Source organism: Tenrec ecaudatus, chromosome 13 (genome assembly GCF_050624435.1).
Source record: "Tenrec ecaudatus isolate mTenEca1 chromosome 13, mTenEca1.hap1, whole genome shotgun sequence".
NCBI lineage: Eukaryota > Metazoa > Chordata > Mammalia > Afrosoricida > Tenrecidae > Tenrec > Tenrec ecaudatus.
The window spans coordinates 60,396,309-60,418,078 of NC_134542.1; the positions used below are offsets into that span (position 1 = coordinate 60,396,309).

The following is a 21,770-nucleotide window of genomic DNA, read 5'->3' on the forward strand; positions in this document are numbered from 1 at the left end:
AAAGAGGTACCAGCTTTCAATGACTGCTGAAATGAATAATCCTTACCTTCTTAAAACATAAAAAAAAATTGCCATTGTGAGAAAGCTAGCCTGCTATTTTGTTGTCAGACTGCTTGTGTTTTTCAAAATCTTCGTGCCCTTTTACTACACTGAAGGGAAACAGGTGCTTAACTGTAAAACACCCTCTAGAAAACAACTGAATTCCTTACTTTGACACAGCTAAAGGAGAGATTAGAGACAGAGCCCCCCGCCCCACCCCTGTAAACTCCAGTGTATTGCAAAGTGAATGTCACTGCCCCCCCCATCCTCCCCCACATCCCCACCTTAGAATCACCAAACATCCAGTTGAAAATTACTCTGGTTTTTGAGTGGCAAGGTTTATCACCACCTAGTGGTAGAATCCCTGACTCTTCATTTCCATTATTTCATTCATTTTGAGTACGAGTCCATCTAAAATCAAACAAACTTCGGAAATATTTGAAGTTCTAGAGTAGCAATTTTCTTAATTTTTTTTATTAACTTTGCACCCAATGTCGGATAAAAAAGTTCAACAAATCTTGTAAAAAAATTTTGAGTTGAATCTGTTTGTTTTTAAAAAATCATTTTATTGGGAGCTCATACAACTCATCACAATCTATACCTAAAGCCCATCTGTAGGCAACTGGACAGAAGGGTCGTTGGGAGGAGATGAGTCAGTCAGGGTGCAGTGTAGCAACGATGAAACATACAACTTTCCTCTAATTCCTAAATGCTTCCTCCCCTCTCTCACTAACAAGACTGCAATTCTACCTTACAAATCTGGCTAGACCAGAGGATGTACACTGGTACAGATAGGAATTGGAAACACAGGGAATCCAGGACAGATGATCCCTTCAGGACCAGTGAGTGGTGAGTGGTGATACCGGGAGGGTGAATTGGAAAGGGGGAACCGATTACAGAGTTCTACATATGGCGTCTTACCTGGGGGACAGATAACAGGAGAGTAAAGGGCGATATCGGACAGTGTAAGATATGAGAAAATAATAACATATAAATTATCAAGGGATCAAGCAAGATGGGAGAGCGGGGAGTAAGGGGATAAAAATGGGGAGCTGATGCCAGGGGCTTAAGTGGAAAGCAAATGTTTTGAGAATGATGAGGTCAATGAATGTACAAATGTGCTTTACACAATTGATGCATGTATGGATTGTGATAAGAGTTGTATGAGCCCCCAATAAAATGATTTAAGAAAAAGAAAACAGATTCAACACACACACACACACACACACACACGTATCTCACACCTTACAAATGAAAAAAAGTTGAGAAAAATCTTCTTTCCTAAAATGTAATTCCTTAGAACATTAGAATCACTAGGAGTCCTCCAAAATCATCTCACAGGTCAAATAAAAGTGGAACCAGTGCATACTGTAGCCTCTCTTGGATTCATGATATCCATGAACATATGAACAGCTCTGAGGCGTTCCAAGGTCAAGAATCCTGTGTAACAATATTAGCTGAATATTTTCTAAATGTATTTGGCCATGAAATTTTCCCCCCAAGAAACGTTCACCCACTCATCACAAGACACTGGTATTTCAAAAGAATATAGTTTGGGAGAGGATGTTCTAGACATAGATGTTTTGAGCTCCTGTAAACCACCCATCCAGAGCTGGAGTCAATGATTTACAAGCAAGTTTTGATTAGGTTTTATTTTAAACGTTACTCATTATCTGAACCATGTATTTGAAAATTCATTGAGCATGACTGTTTATCAACCCATCCCCCTTTAAAAGAACTGTGTACCTTATAAAAATGTAAAGACTCACTAAACAGTTTAGTAACTGACAAAGACATATCCATATGTCATGCTCTTACGCTCCAGCTGCCTTTGGGAAGTAAAGGTGTAGATGAAAACATAAGCCACTGGCTTGCTAGGTGTTTTTCCTCAGGTTCTAGAATTTCTTCATTTTAAGACACTCTCACTTTTAGTTTTAGGGATCCACTTCCAAATAGGACAGTAACACAACTAAATGATTGAGATGAAAATTAAAGGCACAGTGACTGCTCGTTGCGATAGCTGGGAGAGAACATAAACAGAAGACTGCACTGAAAAATCAGAGTTTTGTAGGTCGAGAAGGAAGATGTCATGCAAGGGTCTTTGGAGCTTCTATGAAGGACCTGAGGGAAGAAAGCTGTATGAGGAACTTCATGGTGAAATCATAACTGTTTGGTGAAACAGGCTGATGAATGTAGGAGAAATTAGAATATTTAATCTGAACAGCAAACTCAGAGTGCCCTGCGAGAGATGCAACTTCTATATGCCCAGAGAAAAACTTAAGACTAATGGGTGAAAAATCGAAGACAATTAGATTTTACCTCGATTATGACGGTTAGCCAAAAATGCAAAGGACTGTGGTAGAAAACCCAGTGTTCCTTTTATGTCGCTATGCTTCTGCATTGTTTAATTACTGGCAGACAATGTTCCCGAGGGACTGCAAAGCAGGACTTGGGTGACAGAGCTAGGTTACTTTTAAGACCAATTAAATTTCCGCCTGTGAAAATCACTGTGTGCGCACACAGTGTGTGCCAAGTAAATACTAATTAATCTCTTGTCTCAAAATTTAGGTTTTGATTTTTAAAGAAAATTTACTTTAAGTATGCCCTTTGGTCCACAGGAAGGAACTTGGTTCAATTATTGTTAAGTCGTACCTGAGAAGACAGGTGTGATCATTTTTATTGGAATTTACTAAAATTACAGATCCAAAGAACTGAATTATTTCAATGGTAATGAAATGGTGTCTCAATGTTTCATGAATTTAATCTTCTTTTAATTATTTAACACAAAATGTGCCAGGTATGGGGCAATGAAGTGATGGGCTTTTATATATATATCTAAAGTTTTATTTTTTTATATACTTTCACAATTTTCTTGCAATACTTTTATTTCCTACAAAATATTCCACCAATGCAAAGAAAGTGATGTTTTAACAACAATAGACTACCACAAATACCTTTTTATTTGATAAGGTGCCAAGAGCTTGATTTAGATGTGACCTTTCGATGAAAACTGTTCACCGCAAAGCTGGTGAGAAATTTTAAAATATAGGGAAACTAGATTCCTAATGAAAACTTCGACCGTTAATTAAGAAATGGTTACACCTTGTGTATCATAGTATGTCTTGAAAATTGTTTACTTATTTATTTTTGGAGTATTCTGTTTCTGTATTTATAAGAGAAAAATGTCTATGGCCAAAGTTGTTACCATTTAAACTTATTATCAGCCATAACTTTAATGGTAAGTGTTCTGACTCTTGCTCTTAGAGTACGTGTAAGTAATTGATCTGCATGCATAGACTGAGCATATTACCACATTTTATTGACTCTAAGATGCAACAGATTCAAAGCAGCAGCACCTTTAACTTATGTACACTAAGAAGGAGAAAGGTGGCCAGTTAGACGAGGACACACGATTTCCAATTTCAGAAGCACTGAAGTGCAAAAGCAAGGCGCATCTCAAAATCAAGAAAATATGTACTTAGTCAAATTCTAAACACTACTGATCTTTTCTTATTTTTCAGCTTTCACATAAATAAGGCATGACTTAGTTCAGCAAAAAAAATTTTTATTTCTGCTACATATCACAACATATTGGTCTATGAAACAACTATTAATTTTAGCATTAATGTGTGGATTAAAAAAATAATACATGTCAGCAATCCCTGACCCCAGACAAAACAATGCTGCGTACAGACTATCGGGTTATATGAAAAAAAGCTGTCAACTGTCCACAGGGAGTGCGTCCAGTCACATTTTCAGTCAGTCAGCTGAGGGCTATGTCATTATTTAGTCTCTGTTCTGCAGAAAGAACACAACACAAGTATGAAAATCATCACCTGACAGGAAACAGCCACTGTACATAGTATTCCTAACATTTCCTAATTGTTCCCGTAGTTCAATATAACTGAAGTTACCTGCTTTCTTAGTCAGAAACGCTCCCAAATAAGCAAAACCAAGCTTACTTAGAAAGATGGTACGAGCAGGCACTGAATTCCTGGAGGAAGAACACTGTGAGGTATTATTACAAAATCAGAATGCTCTGGAATACTAAAACGTGTACTTTCCTCAAATTGGGAGAGAAACATAGCTTGTACACTGGCCTACCGCCATGAAAACTTTACCACGTTCAAAATTTTACTCTCCGACCAGTTTTTTCTATCCCATAGGGCGGCCCAATTTTACTCCTAGACTCAGTCTTTTGAAACGAAAAGGGAAGACTCTTCCCGAGCTGAGCGTGTGCACTCTTGAAATCAGAGAAGCAATGAAAAGGGCCCCGGGAATGCAGCAACTATCAAAATCACGTTACAATTGGGAAAGTCTTCCATAAGATTTTATGCCGTCTGCATGCCAGAGACATCGCACAGCAACAGGAGCAAGAGTCTCCTGGCAGAGTCCGGGGAACATTCCAAACCAGTCTCGCTAATTTTCAGAAAACCCAAACTGTCATTCTTTACAGGAGTAGAAAGCCTCCTCCGGGAACGCTGCTGGTTTCCAACTGCTGACCTTGCACGGTGAGCAGTCCAGGGTTTAACTGCTACTTTTTCTTACTTACAGTCCACCCAAGTCACCACCTTACACTAGTGTGACCTCACCCTACGCTGGCCCCGAGCAACAGGCCGAGAAGGGAAAAGCACCCATTTAGAGTTTCATGTCTGGCCGTGCCAAAGAACGTGGAATTCCGCTAACAGGATGACTTGAGAAGGCACATCCTTCTTAAGGGGAGGACGAGTGGTAACATTTTCAGTTCTCGGGGCACCATCTGGCTGAGGCGGCCTTGTGTCACAGTGTGGACGTGGACAGAGGACTCCCCCAGAGGGTGCTCGCTGTAATCTTCACGGAAGCAAACTGGCAGCTGCTCTGTGGAGCAGCAGGGGTTTGATCCACTGACCTTGTGGCTATCGGCCGAGCAAAAGCCATGGCACCAGTGCTCCCTATGTGCGTGTCATTAATGTTTGCCTTTCTGACCATGTGACCTGCATCACTGTGGATGAGATGACAACTCCGTGCCTTCTTGGACATTACCGATGAAGATGTTTGATCGTAAAACCTACAACGCTTGGTTCGTTTCACAGGGAACTTTGTTGACCCCTTCTCTCTCAAAAACCCTATAAAAAACTGGGCCTGAAAAAGTGGAGAGATCAGCCCAAACAGCCAGAGCTGGAAGTCCAACCCACTAGGTTTTAAAATTTTTTTCCACATAAAGAATCACTAATTTTTTTCTACATAAAGATCACTCAATTAAATGCCATTCATACTTTTTTTTGCTGCTAAAAGACAATGATTATCCCCTTTTAAGGACTGATATTCTTTTAATACAACCAATAACTAGTTTTTAATCCGTAACACTGGAAAATTCAGAGACCAGAATAAACATTTTTTTTTTTTTTTGTTATTTTAGAGTAGTTTCTTCAAATAGAGTTCAGGTCTTAACTATTTGTAGACACCAAAAGACTGCTTTACTAAATAAAATATTTTATATTGCCCCCGCTCTGGTAGCTTACTATTTCTAGGATTAAATGACTAAACAACATATGAGAGCGACTTCTGTCACTAATAAAACATTTCTAAAATGAAAGACTGTACACTGCACCCAAGGGACACTTCTCTGAAGGAGGAGTGATCACAATCCTTTGCCTGCTTTCTTAGACAAAAGGGTCATCAGGGACAAGGCCTGAGCCAATCTACTCCGATACTAGTCAGCTCGGAGAAATGATCAAGAGACAGAGAGCTACAGAGAAGGAGGAGATCTTCATGCAGTCATTTCAAAGCGAGCTGAAAGGGCTTGTCAACTGCTGCCATTGACTTGCAGTGAACTTGGGAAGGTGGTGTGAGGGGGCCAACTCAGCTTCCTTTGAAACCCAGAATTAGTTCAGAAAATAAAATGTACAGAGCTGCACATTTTTAACTTTAAAGAATGGTTCCCCAAACCACAGAAAAACAAACTGTCACAAACACAAAAGAAAAAAATTAAAAATTTGAATTTTAAAAACCAGTAAGAGAAATTCAGATGGCTGGGTATATCGCTATATATACTAGACAGCAAACGCTTTGGTCAGGTTTCAAAAAACCCCTCTATGTATTATGTACATCTACGTTCATGAGAAACTTTCTGAAGGGGTTTTATCAGTGCCAAACTCACAAGCACAAGTCTAAAAACTGCCAACACTTATATCAAAAAGGTCTGACTATGATATCTTACCCACTGTCAGTTTATTAGTGAGAAGTCAACATGCTCTTTATGACTGCTATAAACTACCTCAACTCATAAAGGCAAAAATTCTGCAAGTAAAAATTTTTTTAGAAATATCTTCAAGTTAAAGCTTATGCAAACACGGTGTATACGGTCCAATCCTCAATAAAGAAGACATTCTCAAAAACAAAACAAAAATGTCTTAGTTTCATTTTCTAACTGAAAGGATTTTATTTTATAGAAGGGTGAAAACACGTATGCAGTATGTGGTAAAAATATTTTTTAGAGTTTAATTCAGAAAAGACCAAACAATATGTATTTTTAAAAAATTAGCTGGGGCTGCAGCTTTATGAGGCGGGTTTTAAGCCACAGGGTTTTTACTGGACTAGGAAACCCCTAAGCAGCAAGCTTCTTATGGAGCAGGGCGCCTCCGCACTCCTTCTGCCCCTACTGTCTAGCCAGTGCTTTCTTACTCAGCAAAAGGGCTTACCTCAGCACTCAGTACGTTCTTTGCCGCTTGTTAGATTCTTCTCGTGGGGAATCCGCCAGCATAACTTTGAGCCGGACCCCATTCAGGATCTTCCCGTGCAGAGTCGTAATGGCATCGTTAGCACTGATCCTATCTGCGTACTTGGCATACCCCACGTTTTTTCCTGACACAAGGTAAACTTCGATCAGGTTACCAAAACGACTGAAACAAAGTAAAGAATCAACAGAAATTGATAAACACAGATGACCAGGCCTAGAGCTTGGGGTACATTCTGGGCCCCTTTGTCCCTCCTCTTTCCATATCCAACTACCAATTCATGCCAATCTTTTATCGCCCCCCCTCAAGAAGAAATTTATTAATTTTTTAAAGCCAAACGCTTGTATTGTCCAGACATTTTAATAGGTTTATTTATAAATAGTCCAATGTCCATCTTCTTGAACATCTCCTCAATCTCTCCCTATTCGCACGCAGCCTTCGAGGTTTTCCTTTCATGACTCTAATACCTTCCTTCTTCACGATGCCCCTACTTCTAGCCTCTTCTCTCCTCAATCCTTTCTCCAGTCTTCTAGGACTGACCTTTCTGAAACACAAATCTAACACTGTATTCCCTTAATAACCCCCCACTCCGTCAGCAGCTCCCCAATGCCTCCTGGGGGAAGGACAAACTCCCCAAAACAGCGTGGGAGCCTTTCTGGACGGGGTCTGTGGGAGCCTTTCTGGACGGGGTCTATTCTCAAAATTGTACGCGTCTCAATACTTTAATAGCTTCCTCTGCTTTTTTCCCTGGAGAAATTATTGGTGTTCTTCAGGTCTCCTAGTACAGTTTGCTTCTTTCAGGAAGCCTTCTCAGCACTTCCCAGCGAGGTTCCCTTCCCAAGCACTCCCCAGCCTCTCAGGGCCAGTTCGACTCGGTCCTGAAGGGTCCCTGGGCACTGGCATCAACTCCATGGCACTGGGTATGGGCTATGTGCCTTACCATAGCACCAATCTCACGAAGGGGCGATTTCCTGTTGGTCTTGCACATGAAATCAACGTAAGGAGGGCCATGGCTACAATCTCCTGCTTATATTGTGTTTGTCAGTGTTCTTACTATTTGACTTAGTGCCTGGCACGGAAAAGTTCAAGACATGAACTAATTAAATATAGGCCAAAATGCTGGAGCCACTCTGTTTTTACAGCACCTCAATAAGTGTCCCATCTAACTTTCTAACTCACTGCCGTTGCAAAGTTAGGGAAATGCTTACATCAAAAACAAAGAAAGAACAAGAACCTTCCCCTCTTTCTGACTTATTCGAGATATAATTTTCTCATCTATTATATACTTCCTATTCTCAAATCATTGCTTATTTAATATGATTATAAAATCCCGAGGGACAGTGCCTATCCCCTGCAACATCCACAGACTGCTAGGAACAGAGGAGATATTTAGTAAATTACATTAAGGATGTTCAGTTGAATTACAACTCCAAAGGTAAGGCATGTGAGACAAATTCAAGTGGACACATCACTTGCCCGCCCCCGGCATATAACTTATTACAACATGTTGCAAAACAAAAAGTACCAGGGGTTGCTGTGTGGAGACTTAAGATGCATACCTGATCAAAACGAGAAGCAAATGATAATAAACGTTGTCAGCTGTTCCGAGCAAGGGGATGTTTAAATCGCAGACTACGCTCTACTTGATGGGACGTGAACACAGGGAGTTTCAAGACCGAGAATGCTTACGTAAGTGGTTCACATAAATGAACTCTTACCAGAATATATCCTCTAGGACGTCTAAGGGCAACGGGTGAGGGTTGAAGACAATGAAAAGCCTTTCTTTCACAGCCGTTTCAGGAGGGGCTTTTTTCTTGCAAGATGGAAGTACAACATCGGTTTGGATTTGAGGCAATTGTGATCCAGAACTTCCACCAAATTGCTGTGGAAACGTTGGGTGGAACAATGGAAAAAGAAAGCCCGCAGGTCAGGGCGCTGGAGCAACTAAGACAGAGGACACTTATCTAGGTACGGCAACTGCATGTACGCATGCAACGCTATCACGGGGATACCGCTCATCCCCGTGCTGAACGTTTTCTTATCTAGGTCACCAGCCAGGGTCCCTTGTTCACACCACCCGGGTGGATGACAGTGGAATCCGGCTGCTCACCAGAAACTGCTGCTGACCCGGGTTATTCCACACCGCCGATGCCAGCTGGGCTGCGACCATCTGCGTGGCCATTTTTCTAAGGAGACTGGAGACAATGACTGATAATTGACAGAAAACTGGAAATGTCAGTTGCTTAACATTCATTCTTTCTGTGTGACTTCCTTACCGGAGAGGCCAACTGTTTTCTACTTTTTAGCCCTCACGTCATACTCATGTCTGTTCAAAGTTTGGCTTTCAACGCTCTCGAATGGTACTTACTCTGTAGCATTGCTCCCATCGTCCACGAAGGAAACGCCGATCCGATTTCCAGGAGGGTACTGAAAGCCATGTAACTTGTATTTTGCATAAATAGCTGATGCTACATTAAAATACTGAACCACCCCATGACCTGCAGGAAAGTAGAAAATACACAAGTTTAAAAGGAAGCTGGTGGATTTCCTAAAGCTTGTGTTGCAAACTCAACACCCACACCAAACTCCCTGCTACTGAGATGACGACAATTCACAGTGACCCTGTCAAATGTCCCGGAAAAAAAAAATTCTCTTACATATGGACTCAACAGCTGAGTTCTTAGAAATTTAGGTAGATTTTGGTGGAAATCTGAACATGATACACTAAGGAAAATGAGATCATTCATCTATGTTCTGTCCAATAATTTCCTTTTAGGAAACTGGCTTTTCTAGGATGCTTATTGATTTACCTATGAATCCGTACTACTAACATTTTTAGTTTGGGGGATCTATTTTGAAACTCAAAGTCACAAAGCTTAAAAACATAGAAGAAGTAAGGTCATAGAGATCCTGGACTTAAGCAATTAACTAGATCAAGTGCTGATAGAAAGCCTAGGTCCTATCGAGAGCCGGGAAGGAGTAGCCAGAAGGGCACCTGGAAGCTTGCAAAGAAAGGAGAGGGTTTCATTAAAGAAAGTAAAGTTTAAGCCAAAGGAGACGGGGTTGGGAAGAAACCCTAAGGGCTCAATAAGTTTGCCTCGCATGAATCAATAAAGCCGAGGCCAGGCCTGATGGATCTTTGTGGAAGGGCTGGAAATAAGGAATGCTCTCTATACACACACTGAAGTGTCTAACTACATTAAGGAGAGGTGGTTCTAAAGGGCTGGTTGCTAAAGCTTCACCGTGTCTGAAAGACTCTAAAATGGTGAACAAAGACACAGAAAACTCTTGTCATATTACTTATATGACGACACCCCCCCCCAAAAAAAAAGTGGCATGGTGAAAAGTCATTTATCACACAGATTTAAAAAGGACATCATTTTACCATAATTTGAGTAAGGGTCTCGTTGAACTTCACAATACTCCAGCCCCGGTATGATATCAAAAATGCTGAACAGCTGCTCTTCTGTGAAAGGAACCCGTGAGACGACGGACAGGCGTTTGGAGATCGCGTCCTGGCCTCTGCTGTCGTTCTTTTCAAAGCCTGAAAACTCGGGCTGCTGTTCTGCAGTAACACATCAAGAGATAACCCTTTCAGTTTCTATACATTCAACAATGCACGCAGCGTTTTAGGAACTACGAAGTAAGATGAATTTTTATTCAGTCTGTCACAATGAACACAGAAACGGGGTGAGCAGAGGAGGCCAGGTGGTGCAGTGGGTTACACTTTGGGCCACTAGCCCAAAAGCCGCTCCACGGAAGGAGAGACCAGGCTTTCTACTCGCCTGAAGAGTTAGCTGTGGAAACCCAGAGGGGCAGTTCTCCCTGTCCCATAGGGTCACTATGAATCAGAACCGACTCGATGGAGGTGAGCTAGTCTTGGTGAGGAGCCAGATAGCTCTCTCCTCCCCCCCCCCCATCCCGCTCAACACTGCCGTACAGGAAGAAATGCCTAGGCGAACGTCACAGGACGGTCAGCAATACAAAACTGCAAAATATGACAAGCATCGCAGCTGAGAGCAAGCTTGCAGAAGTAGTTTAAGTTCTCTGCAGACCACATGCTTCGTCTCGCATTCTCCCTTTCTCTAGTTTCTTAAGGACATGTCATTGCTCTTCCCTCTCTAGCCCTAATTTACAGCAGTAACGGTTTCAGGATAAAACTTTACAACTCACACTGAACGAGAGGCAGGGGGACAATTTAATATTTAAATAATAGCGTTACACACAGACAAAATATAATAGAAAACAAGTTCAATTTAGGTGTCAAATGGTATGAACATTAAGAATCATGACCAATTTCCAAAGAAAATCAACTATATTTAAAATATTCACTATGTGATGGCAGGACAGTTTTTCCAAAAACAATTCAGATTGCATGTATTACTTAAATCACTAAGTAATGGCAGTGCACTTACCAAATGGAAACATATTTACCCTCGGCTCATGCACCAGAGGCTCTTGCCTCACACTATTATAATGATCTTGTTCCGAAGATTCAGACGCTTTATTCTTAGGCTCAGCCAAGATTGCCTTAAAACCTGGGGTTGGGGGCGGCACATAGGGAGAGAAGAGGAGGGAAGAATCCGTGAACCACACTTCAGGGCTTGCTGGTGTTTCACTCAGCATGACAACAGTCCCTAACAAAATGGAAGCAACAGCCAGTTCGAATTCTGTGCTTTCTAGAAGATGGCGAAGTATCAAAAAGCAGCAGCAAGGAGTCCAAATCATGGGTCAACGTAGCCACAGAAGATGGACCATCCTATGCCCTCCTTCACCCCTCTCCCTACAACAGATGGCACCATCGTACACTCGCCCCAGCTCCACCGCGGGTCCTGCAGGGCTGCTTCCCATCCAAGCTGCTGTCAAGATTCTGCCTTTGTGATAGGCTTCCAGTATGCTAGCTTCTGCTTACATGTCCTTTTACAATTTAGAGTTTTTCATGAATTACAACAGCCCTTTAACGGGTTCCTTGCCTCTGGATTCCGGGCTCTTAATCAGGGGTCCAAGAAGGTGGGATAGTTCCGTCAACTGCTTTTGAAACTTAAACAAAAAGCTAAAGCATTTACACACACACGTACTGCACATTTAAAGATCTATTGTTGGTACAGTATAGCACGGTTGAAACATACAACTTTGCTCTAGTTCTCCCCACCGACCCACCCCCCACCATGGCCTCAATTCTACCTTACAAATTTAACTAGACCAGAGCATGCACACTGCTACAGGTAAGAGCTCACAACACTAGGAATCCAGGACAGATAAACCCCTTAGGGCCAACAGTGAGAACAGAGATACCAGGAGGGTAAGGAGGTGGGCAAGAAAGGGAGAACCTATCACAATGATCTACATATAACCCCTTCCTAGGGGGATGAACAACAGAAAAGTGGATGAAGGGAGACAGTGGTTGGTGTAAGACATGAGGGAAAATGATAAATTATCAAAGGCTTATGAGGAAGGGAAAGTGGGGGAGGGAGAAAATGAGGGGTCTGATAACAAGGGAAAGAAAGAAAATGTAGAAAGCAGAAAGCAAATGTTTTGAGGAGGATGATGGCAACTATGTCCAAATGTACTTGACACAATGGATGTACATATGGATTGTGATAAAAGCTGTAAGAGCCCCCAATAAAAAGATATTTAAAATTATTTATTGTGGTAAATATGTAACAAAATATTTGCCATTTCAATCTTAAAGTTGACATTGTATACATCATGTTATACAACTATTACCAGTATGCCTCCGAATCTTCCCGTCACCCTAACAGAGCTCAGTGGCACATGCTAATTCTTTTGAGAGAGATGGCTTATAGCTGTCATCATCATATATTCACTGGCTCTAAAAAGGATCCAATCAAGCAGCTGGGATTCTGGATTACGGAAATTCATCGCTGAGAAAATGACCAGATCCACAACTCAAGAACAGCTTTTATTATTGCTCTTTTAAAAAAGTAATATAGAAAGGATTTCTAATGTGGACTGGGCTCGAACCCTTCATAACCATCCACATGCAGTTCCGGCACACAACCACACTTGATCCTTTCCCAAGTTTCTTTACAGGAAGCGCATGCTTTCCTCAGATTGCCGCCTTCATGGTACTGAGGACAGGTGGTCTCCGTCCTGGTTTTGAGCCTTAGCGAACACCTTCTGCACTGCCTGCTCCCCACCAAAACAAGTCAGCCTCCTACTAGCGCAGGCCTTTCTACCTGTTCCTCATTGCTGATAGACTAATACTACATAATTTTGGATTTGTTTTTCAAGCGGCAAATTTTTCTTGCGTTTACTACAAATGGCATATGTTTGATGAAGGGTCTATGGTAACATATATCCATAATCCAGAGACTACGCATCCAGAGACTTGAAGGGACAGAAAGACAAAAAGGTATGTGCTGTGCTTTCAACAGAGCCTTACATTTTTGCCCCCGATGTATACCACAATTTATTTCTTTTTAGACATTTAGGTTGTTTCTCGTTTGTTTTTTAATCACTTTATTAGGGGCTGATACAACTCTTATCACAATCCACATGTACATAACTTGTGTAAAGCACATTTGTACATTCATTGCCCTCATCATTCTCAAAACATTTGCTCTCCACTTAAGCCCTGGGCATCAGGTCCTCAGTTTTTCCCTCTCTCTCCCGCTACCCCCTCCCTCATGAGCCCTTGATAATTTATAAATTATTATTTTGTCATATCTTGCCCTGTCAGACGTCTCCCTTCACCCACTTTTCTGCTGTCCGTCCCCCAGGGAGGAGGTCACATGTAGATCCTTGTAATCGGTTCCCTCTTTCCAACCCACTCTCCCTTTATCCTCCCAGTATCGCCACTCACACCACTGGACCTGAAGGTATCATCTGCCCTGGATTCCCTGTATTTCCAGTTCCTATCAGTACCAGTGTACATCAGAAGCTTAAATTAAAAAATTTTTTTGTTTAGTGTTTTTAATCATTTTAATGGGGGCTCTTACAGCTAGCTCTTCTACCAATCTATTCAGCCATTGTGTCAAGCACATTTGTACATATGTTGCCAGTATCCTTTACAAAACATTTTCTTTCTACTTGAGCATTTTTATCATTCTGTGTCTTTTGGCTTACTAAGTCTAGCCTATTTAATATAGCTTTAAATCCCCAAGAGGGTAGACTGGTCATATATTCCATCTACTTAACACATTGATAAGTACACCATGGGTACTTAATTAAGTGTTAACTGAGTGACATAAAATTGAAAGGATCTGGGGGAAATGTTTGAACTTTAAAAGTGTCTAAGAATTCTACTGATTGACAGGAACTCTTCCTAAAGTGTGGAGACTTTGCACGTCCTCCCCAAGCCACTAACATGATGATTCTATAGCTCGTCCTCTGAAGGTCGGCATCACCCAAGAACGACAGTGAAGAACATTCTGCACAACCTTCAACGACTTTTACTCTTTATCATGTGCACTTTCAATAGCAGGAGATCCAACTAAGGTCACTCTATCTTCAAAGCAACCCAAGAATAAAATCTTGTTAATCCTATCCTTAACCTAAATGTTTATTATCATACTTAGTGCAATTTAGGGTTTAGGTCAAATATAAACAAATATTATAAAACCCTTGTATTTTTATGTCATCCAGATATATATATATATATATTTAAAGGAGTAAATCAATCTCTTTATAATGGTCACATGTTCTAAAATAGTTAAGAAAAAAAACACATAAAAAATAACCAAAGCATGACAACAGGATTTTCATTTACATTCTAAGGTAATGTAACTGTTCACATTTCTCTTAAGCAGATTGCCTCAATGAGTGCTAAACAGACCACAAATCCCAGACAACTTGCATCTTAGGGTCATACATATGTAACCCCCCCCCCAAGATGAGTTATCAGTAAAAATGAGTTATTACACTCAGCTATTCAGAATAATCAGAATTTTTTTTTAAAGGCTTTGGTAACATTAACCAAACACATCCTTACTTCGATCACAGTTTTCTATTGCTTGGGCAGCTTGTGATGGTTTTAAGTATCGTACATAGCCCAAACCTTTACTTTCTCCAGTGACTTTATTCTTTATAATGCTGCAATATTCGATATCTCCATATACCTATGAAGTAAGAGACAGAACTTGAGAGACAAAATTAACAACCAAATAGATTCTTTAAGAAGTAACTTAAAATGTATGTTTAGGGTTCCTCTTACTTGCAAAGAAAGCAGAATTACAATTCAAAGCCACTTAAAATCAAAATGGTACAAACTAATGAGGCACTAACAGACAAATAAAATCCATAATGATGATATAATTTAACACTGGCCTTCAACAAACTCAAACTTACTGCTATCAACCTCTATTCTGACTCATAGCGACCGTACAGGGAGGGTAGAACTGCCTCTGTGGGTTTCCAAGGCGGGAGCCCTGCTGGAATAGTGGCTACACATTGGGCTGTGATCCCCATGATCGGTAGTTCGAAAACACCAGAAGCTCCTTGGGAGAAAGCCTGGGCTTTCTACCGCCATAAATAGTTCCAGTCTCAGCAACCCACAGGAGTTAAACTATGAGCCAGCATTAACTTGACGGCAGTGAGTTTGGCTTTATATCACCACATATAAAAACCAATACCTAAAAAGAAAGTTAACCTATCTTTAAATTTCATTTGCTATGATATTACTATGGGTTGCTAAGCTTAGTATTTAAAGTTCTAAAAAGAGCTATAAAATAGTTCACCATCCATTTAATGACCTAATTCAAAAATCCTTCTTTCAGATATCAATAACCATAGCCATATCACAGATCATAGCTGACCACACGCTATGACTACCTTAAATTTTTCTCGTAGATCTTCTTCTGAATAGGACTTTGGTATCATAACAAAGATTCTTGTAAGTTCTTCATCTTCAACATCTCGATGACTCCCAGATGATCTGGACTGAGCTATGAAAACCTAAGGAACAAAGACCAAGAAATAAGGTGGGGGAAAAATCAGCCATCAGTCTTCCTATCCTTAAGTATACCTATGTCTTGATTACATGAGGGGGCTTTCAAAATTGTGGAAAAATGGAATTACGAGAAAATGGAAATTTCCCACAAGCTTTCTGAAGCCTTCTAGCGTGTGGTTCGTGTTAAAGTGCATGTGATAGTCTTTTTATAAAACATTCTTTTTCTCCATGACTTCATAAGTAATACCAGGTTCTACACTGTAGTTATCTTTTCCAAATGTATTTCTACTTTTTCATTTTTATTTAGCAGAAGCAATAGTCAGGAAATCTAAGTTTAAAACCTAACCTTAATTAGCTCATTATGGCTGTCAGACAGCAATTCTACTCTCCTAAGGATTATTCTTGGTTGTGTGATCATGAGGTGTCGATGGGATCAGGTATCAGGCATCGGAACAAAAAGTCTTATCATTGTGAAAGAGGGGAGAGTGGAGTGGAGACCCAATGCCCATCCGTAGCCAATTGGACATCCCCTTACAGAAGAGTACAAGGAAGAGATGAGCCAGCCAGTATAGCACTGATGAAACATACAACTTTCCTCTAATTCTTTAATGATTTCTGCCCGCACCCCACTATCATGACCTCAATTCTACCTTACCAACCTGACTAGACCAAAGCATGTACACTGGTACAGACAAGCACTCCAACACGGGGAATCCAGGACATAAAAACTCCTCAGGACCCATAATGAGTAGCAATATCAGGAAGGGAAGGGGAAGGTGGAAACTGATCACAATGATCTACATAACCCCCTCCCAGGGGGATGGACAACAGAAAAGTGGGTGAAGGGAGATAGTAGTCAATGTAAGATATGGGGAAAAAAAGATTATCAAGGAGGTCGGGGGAAGGGGAAATGAGGAGCTGATATAAAGGGCTCAAGGACAAAGAAAATGTTTAGAAAATGACGATTGCAACATTTATGTACAAATGTGCTTGACACAATGGATATGTGTATGGATTATGAGAATAACGGTAGGACCCCCCCCAATAAAATGAATTTAAAAGAAAAAATTGGTCTTGGAAGCTCACAGGTGGCAACTGGAGCCTATCAGAGGACTGCTGTGAATCAGAGCTCACTAGATGGCGGTAAGGTGGTCTGCTGGGCTTTTGGGGGTGGGTGGGTGCGGTGGGGGCACATACGTGCAAATTATATATAAAAATATGTGTATACAAAGCATCGAATTGGGGTGTGGGTCCTAACTACTTTACAGTGAGCACCTTGATTTTCACTAGTAGATAATCTTTCAGTATAAATGCCATGTTTTACCTCGTGTTAACTATCCACTCCACAGAAGTAAATCTCCACTTGGACAGGCTGGTCTGCCTAGACATTTGAGCTTTCTAATTCCCTCTCGGGAGCAAACAAGGAAGTGAAAGGTTTCACATCTCCTTTTAATTTGTAAACTCTTGGTCTTGAGAGCAGTTTCTGGCATTCCACTGGGCCCTTCCCCACTGTGGAGCGTTTACAGACCTTTTAGCACTCAAAGGATCCGCACTCAGGGTCTACTGAAGGAAATGACTTGTTTTTTCCGTCTCCCCTTGCTCCGAGGAGGTTCGATTCAGATGGGTTAGATCCCAGAACCCCGATGGGACAGGGGCTGTTAGGTTAGCTAGTCTGGCAGGTCGCCGGGCCCAGCCACCTGGCTCTCCTCAAAAGGAGCAGCTGAGCTGGCTGGTTCCTCTGTGTGCCTTCTCTCCCATTTGACTTTGGTCTGGGTTCCGGTGCCAAGCTTTCCCATTTACTTTTCTTTTTAAAAATCAGTTACGCTGGCAAATGTTTGGTTGTTTGTTTTCTTCACAATAAAAACGTGTGGTCCATAAGGTGTACGAATCTTAAATGCATAGGTTAAAGTGCTTTTTAAGTACATTCCAGTGTAACCACCACCCAGACGAAGACAGAACAATCCCAGCCGTCCCAGTCCCCTCTGCTTCCCAACTCCTGACCATTCTTCTGACTTTCATCAGTAAGAAAGCAGATGAAGTCTTCCTTGCTGCCTGCACCCCGCCCCCCCCCCCACACAATTAGTTGTAGGAGTCTTGGCTCTAATTGATTCTTCTCCAGCTCTAATGCAGGTAGTTTTTGGTGTGAGGGAGGAAGCCGACAGTGTAAGGGTTACAAAGAAGCCTGAATATTGGAGTTCTGGAGGCCAAGTCTGTATGAGAGGTCTTTAAAAAGTTCATGGAAAGGAATTAAACATTAATATAAAATTTCCACAAACTCTTTGAAGGCCCCTTATATATGTGAGAGGCATTGGTAAATGGGGAGCAAACAGCAAAATGAAGGCTTTTATTGGGAAAGGGATTAAACTAAATAGTTATTACAAAAGTAACTGGGGCTACTATATTAGCTGAAAGGGCTGTATTTTGGGGGTTCAACCTGATTTGCCGCAGGCCTCAGAATGTGGGTGTAAGAAGATGGCAACCAAAAAGTTAGTCTAGTAGAAGTGCCAGTAATAAATAATCAATAAGGAAATCCATGTGATCAATATGGAAAGACATAAAGAAGGGGAGACATTCTGGGGAAACAAAGGAGCCAAAGATAAGCATTGTTTTCAGAGATTGAGATCATAAATTTATAAATTTCAGAGGAGTAGAATGCTTCAAATCTGTGACAAAGCAGGCAGCATACATTTGGTGTGTATATATATACATATATATATATATAAAATCAAGACATGTATAATTAACATCCTAATGGAAGATTTCTAGTTCAGAGTTTATGTTCGTAGTTCATGGGCTCTAGACGAGAGGGACTCTCAGCAAGCTATAACTAAACTAATCAAAAAACCCAACTCACTGCTATGGAGTTGATGCTGACTCATAATGACCCTACAGGCCAGGGCAGCACTGTCCCCGTGGGTTTCCGAGACTAACTCTTCACGAGTTGCCACTTCTTTCTCCCTCACAGAAACTGGTGCTTTCACACTGCAGACCTTGGGGACCGCAGCCTGACCTCTAACCCCTCTGCCACGAGGGCTACAACTAACTTTCCTATTTTCGAAGTTTACTGCTTCTCTCCAGAAAACATAGCTCATCAACAGTATGACTTTTACATGGACAATCTCTTCCGGCTGTACCATAGTCCTAAGTGCCTGGTAGACCCTTTGGAATTTTGCAAAAGCAAAATACATGAGACACAACAACTCTAAAGCTAAATTAACTTAACTAGAGATAGTAAACACACTACTCTGGTTGTGGGAGAAGAAAGCATAAACTTGCTGAAGCACCTATCGAAGGACTGCAGAGAAACAATTCTTGGGCTGAACTTGAGTGGCCAAAAAGGTCAAACAAACAAACATGCACCCAAGTTGTCTTCGGGAATAAACACTTTCATTTCTTGGTTGTTAAAAGGAAGGATGCCTGCTGGTGTTGGGACTTTCTCTTGTGAATACTTCATCCAGAAAAAGGGGCATCTTTGGGCCTGCCCACCTGGCCTGTGGGGTCATGTTCCTCAACAGTGTCAAAGTCCTCTCCACCAAGCTGCGGCAGCCATGCCTGCCAAGGGAGATGAAAGCTAGCGCTCTCGTTCAGGGTAGCAGATTCCAGTCCCTGCTTTTGTATCAACCTTGAACTAAGAATTGTTTTCCTGTTTTAAAAGGGTTATGAAAGACAAAGAAGAGCACTGGACAAGAGATTGGCCTGTTATAGAAGAAGCTTGTCAACTTCTGATTTAACCTATAAAGTGGCCTGACTATTTGGTTGTACCCTTAAATAAGCCCATATCGATATTCTTCTCAACTCTGCATTGAATAGAAAAAGAGGGAGAGAAACAAAAGGACCATGCTGTTGGGTAGAAAAGCTTTTGTGGAAGGCCCCAATGGCACCCACACTACCTCCTTCTAGCAGACAGGCGAAGGACGCTGCCGCTGAGGCAAGTATCAGAGTCTCCCTGAGCCCAAGGAATGACATTGACATGGTGGCTACTAGCACTGACCCCAGGGATAGCACCGACCCCAGCTTGTGCTGGGACTTGTGCTAAAAGCGTACCTTATCTCAAATAAGCCTCCAAATGGCCTTGGGACATTCTTATTTGACAGAATAGTAAGTGTGCAAACTCAAGAAACAACACCAGGGCGAACTAAGGATGTGCAACGAATCGTTCGATAACACCAAAGGCTCAATGTTGTCACTCTTAGGGCGGTTTACTTTGATCTCTTTTCCAGACAAAGTGGCCGTGACCAGGGAGTGTCCAGCACCAAATGGACGCTATCAACACAGTCACCCACTGAGGTTACTGCTGAGTGTGAGGAACATGAAGCAGTTTTAATCACCTGCACAATTTTATATTCATGCACTTTTTTTGGGGGGGGGGGCAGCTTCTGACAAAATGCCCCTATCCAGGTGGTTCTCCATCCCTTTAGCAAAAGTTGCAAAGTCTCCTAACTAGCTAACGCAAAGCAGGGCCATCCATGCTCATACACGACTAAGGGGGCACCGAGGGGAGGGCCACCAGAAAAGCGCGACGGCAGGGGAGGGGGGCCGGGGCTAAGAGTTTCTTGGTTAGCAACAGGAGGCCCGGGGTGGACAGTCTCCCGCACCCCTGCACCCCCACCCCACCCCCGCATGGCCTCGCGGGAGAGGGGTCCTGAGAAACCTCTCCCCACAGCCATTCCCCTCCCTGCCTCCCCGCCCCCACCAGGGAATGCTACCCACTGCTGGTCCGCCCTGGGGGTCCGAGGCTCTTGGACCCCCTTCTCCCCATCTGCTCTGGACACAACCTCGGCGGAGGGGTGGCCCCAGGGTCCTCCCCGAGACCCCCTGCCGCGGGCGCCCGCACCTTGATGGGCTTGGTGTCGTTGGGGCTGAGGCACTGGCCGTGCATCTCCTCCATGGCCCTGCAGGCCTGCGAGCTGCGCGCAAACTTGACGAAGGCGATGCCCTTGGACTCCTTGGTGTGTTTGTCGCGCACCACCCAGATGTCCTGGATCTCGCCGAAGGGCGAGAAGCGCTCCCGCAGCACCGACTCGGGCGTGTACTTGCTGATCACCAGGAAGATGCGACTGTTGGGCGGCTCGTCCAGGCTGTTGACGCCCGGCCGGAAGCCCCCGCCGCTCACACAGCCGCCGGCTTCGTCCATGGCGCCCGGCCCCGACCCCGGCGCGGGGCCGCACTCGGATCGAGAGGCTGCTGCCTTGCCGGCAACCGCCGCCGCCGCCGCTCGCCCAGCCGTTGCCGGACCCGCACTCCGCCGCCGGAAGACGGTGTCGGCCCGGGCGCCGGCCCGCCGCGCAGGCGTCAGCTTCCGGCCGGCCACAGCGCCCCCTGGCGGCGCGGGGGAGCCCGGGCGGCGCACGCCGGCTGCGGAGCCCATGGGCGCCTCGCCTCGCCTCCCTCCCTCCCTCCGCCCCGGCTCTGGACGGAGCTCGACTGAGGACCGTTAGAGGACCGAGTTCTCACTGAGACCTGGAAGGAACGTTTGCGATCATCCGGTACCAGCCTCAGGGGTGAGGGGTGAGGAAACCGAGGCCCATCGAACAGCTAAAGGCCGTAGACAAGTACCGGAGCCAAAGACAAGACCCACCGCCCTATTCCACGAGCGTCTTTGAGAACCGAAGGAGTAGCAGCAAGACGTGTACCTGCTGATGAAGATGCGATCGTTTGGCGGCTTGTGCAAGCGGTTTACGCTGGCTGATGACCCGTGGAGCTAAGGGAAGTGATGTGAAGGCTTCGTGTGTGTGTATCTGCGCTAGTTTTTAAGGCTTGTTAATCAGCCTTAAAGGAGAGGTCGGCAGAACCAGCAGAAACCCAGAGACAAGGTGACATCAAAATGAAGTGTAAGAAATTAGAAAGTGACCTGGGAGTCACTTCCTGGGAGTCACTTCCTGGATGTGCAAGCCCAGGCTGCTAAGACCTAGGCTACTAGGAAGACAAACAGTATGTGTGCGTGTTTGTGTACGCAAGCGAGCACGCCTACCCTGCGACAGAGATTCCTGCCAACGGGCACTTTTTCCTGTGCTGTTATGAAAATCTTCCCTGTAAAATATCTCATGTGGGGGAAGTCAGATGCTCACAGGCATCCTCCCTGTGCAGTTGCCAGACTACAGTGG

At 43.2% G+C, this 21,770-nt stretch overlaps 1 protein-coding gene across 1 annotated transcript; it reads right to left on the bottom strand.

Moving 5' to 3' along the window:
* Positions 1-3,583: 3,583 nt before the first annotated feature.
* Positions 3,584-20,936, bottom strand: RBM45 (RNA binding motif protein 45). Its single transcript, XM_075529346.1, has 10 exons — positions 20,501-20,936; positions 15,549-15,671; positions 14,710-14,836; positions 11,171-11,293; positions 10,141-10,320; positions 9,124-9,253; positions 8,866-8,950; positions 8,474-8,637; positions 6,720-6,920; positions 3,584-3,837 (listed from the first exon to the last, which is right to left on the bottom strand). The coding sequence occupies exons 1-9, from the start codon at positions 20,798-20,800 to the stop codon at positions 6,728-6,730; spliced, it is 1,425 nt and encodes a 474-aa protein (XP_075385461.1). The 5' UTR covers positions 20,801-20,936; the 3' UTR covers positions 3,584-3,837; positions 6,720-6,727.
* Positions 20,937-21,770: the final 834 nt, after the last annotated feature.